The following is a 2394-nucleotide window of genomic DNA, read 5'->3' as shown; positions in this document are numbered from 1 at the left end:
ATGTTGAACCAGGCCCACAAATTACAGGTATATTGTTAATGTTTATCAATAACTTTATACAATAATGCATGTATAATAATGGCCATGTGTTGTACATTGCAGATAAGTTAGCAGGTCTCAGTGATGTTCACATAGCCAGTAAGCAACTGTTCCTGATACATGGAGACAGACCTCAACTGCTAAACTGGGAGAGGTATGGGCTAAGAATTGGAGTATTTGAAGGAACCCTACCATCAACAGAGACAGCTGAAGTTGCTGTAGTCGCTCTTGTAGGAGGACAGTTTGTGTTTCCTGAGAACACAATACTCGTTAGTGCTGTGTATGCAGTCTCTGTTTCCAGACCTCTCCTTAAACCTATGAGACTTGAGATCCAACATTGTGTTAATATTACAGCAGAACCAGGTATTAGCAGTTATTTGAAGTTTGCCATAGCTCCTATCAGCAAACCTGGTCTTCCTTACCATTTCTCACTTGTTGACAGAGGGGAATTTAATGAGATGAATTGGTACGGGTCTATCAACCGAAGGGAGTTTTGTCTTGTTAGTATTGTGGGAATCAAGAGTAATGGAGGAGAGGAAGGAGAGGAGGAGCAAAAGCAAAAAGGAGAGGAGAATGGAGGAGTTCATTTTGAAGAGAAGGGATGGCAGCAGCAACAAGAAAGAATGGGAAGTAATTATGACGAAGAAAGAGTTAATAATGAAGAGCATAAAGAAAAAAAAATGGAGCCATTGGAGCCACAAAAAGATGTTAAGGAACTTCAAAGTTAGTACAATCAAAATTACTATTGGTAATATGGCATTGATGGTTCTTTGCTGATTGTTTCTAGAAACCCTTACTACTGGTGTATCAGCACAATCAGTGACATATATTGGTATGTTGTATTATGAGGCAAATGATGAAGATAATGATGAGGTGACATTCACTACTGCTAAAAAATTAAATGCTCTCATTGAAGTAATGGCTGATATTTTATTGTTATAATAATGAGTCTGTATTGTTTATTGTTAATAGCCTATTAAGAAATATTATGCTAAAGCTAAGATGAGACAGAATATTAATTATCGATTTGGAGACTCATCTGACTGTATTGAGCTAATATTAGATGACACTCAACAGACGTATCCATTCACTGGTTGGACCATTCAATCACGTGTTAAGCCTTGCAGGGTAAGCAAAATATGTGTACATGATATTTGTTTATTGACACAAAATTTTATTTCTTTAACCAGCAAGGAAATTTGTTTTTATTTATAAATCCCCCCATTAAAACCATACTCACAATGCTTACAATGATTTTGAGGGCCCTAAATGCCTGTATATTTATAATTTTTTAAAAGATTTACAAGCATAAAATTTGTGAGAATCCAGCAATATTTCAGCTGATTCACATTATGTGCATCTATAATGTGCATCTATTATGTGCATCTAATTTTTTTTAATATTAATTTAATATTAATACTAATTTTTTTTATACCTATATACACTACTGGCCTGTGAATTATTTATTTGAGAGGTGTAGCATGAATATAAATGTTTTCACTCTTAAGCTCAGAATGTTCATTAATTATTGTAGTTATATAAAGAAGACATTGATCAGTTCGGTGCACGTGATCCTTTCCCTCCTAATTTAGTGATATTGGTTCATGGTTCACCTTCTTCTACTACTGTCCCTATGTTATATTACGATGTACCATTGAAAGGTGTACATCGTCCAGTAACACTATGCATTGATGGATCATTGAGGAACATTCCCTCAGGTATATAATGGAGAGTTTTATGCACAAAGCGACCTCCTGATGGGCACTGATGTCACATATTTTTTTATTTGGAAAAATTTGTAAATAACTTCCCAATTTACTAAATTGACATCCACAAGGCTTCTCAATTAATTCCAAATATTTATTTTTAAATATTAGAACCAAAAAAACTTAAAACCACTGCATGTGTATGAGTGAGTATGAGGTGTATTTTACTATCAGTTTTGTTTATTATAATGATTACTATAGTATAATTATATATTTACTTATGTCAGATAACTGGTCTACATCGAAAATAGTGTTTGTTGTTGTTATTATACTACTTGGACTAATGCTCTCTGCTTCATTAGGATATTTAGCTTTCCACTTTAAATCTGGTAAGCAACTAGCTATTATAGTTATTTGCTCTAATCTATACAGTTATAGGAATTTATGGACTAGTACTGCTTGGAGGGATATTTCTAATTTTGTCTGGATATTTTGTTTTTATCTGGGATTCTAGTAAGTTCAAGTTAACTGACAAAGCAAGAAATTACTGTTTCATATAGCTCTGGTAACAGTGTTTTATGGACTTGTACTTGGGCTTACAGTCTCATCTTTAGCTGAATATTTTTCCATATGGGCTCGTAGTAAGTAA

At 33.9% G+C, this 2394-nt stretch overlaps 1 protein-coding gene across 1 annotated transcript; it reads left to right on the top strand.

Annotated features, from left to right (window-relative positions):
* Positions 1-151: 151 nt before the first annotated feature.
* Positions 152-2386, top strand: LOC109591440 (uncharacterized; the record flags this gene model as incomplete). The annotated part of the gene is made up of 7 exons (XM_020007173.1): positions 152-762; positions 827-954; positions 1012-1167; positions 1574-1757; positions 2033-2134; positions 2178-2258; positions 2306-2386. Coding segments are annotated over exons 1-7 (1138 nt in total), but the record flags the coding sequence as incomplete, so codon positions are not given.
* Between the last annotated feature and the right edge of the window lie 8 nt (positions 2387-2394).

This window comes from Amphimedon queenslandica, unplaced genomic scaffold, assembly GCF_000090795.2.
Source record: "Amphimedon queenslandica unplaced genomic scaffold, v1.1 AMPQUscaffold_8173_Cont19881, whole genome shotgun sequence".
Classification (NCBI taxonomy): Eukaryota; Metazoa; Porifera; class Demospongiae; order Haplosclerida; family Niphatidae; genus Amphimedon; species Amphimedon queenslandica.
This window is presented reverse-complemented; position numbering and strand designations above follow the sequence as displayed.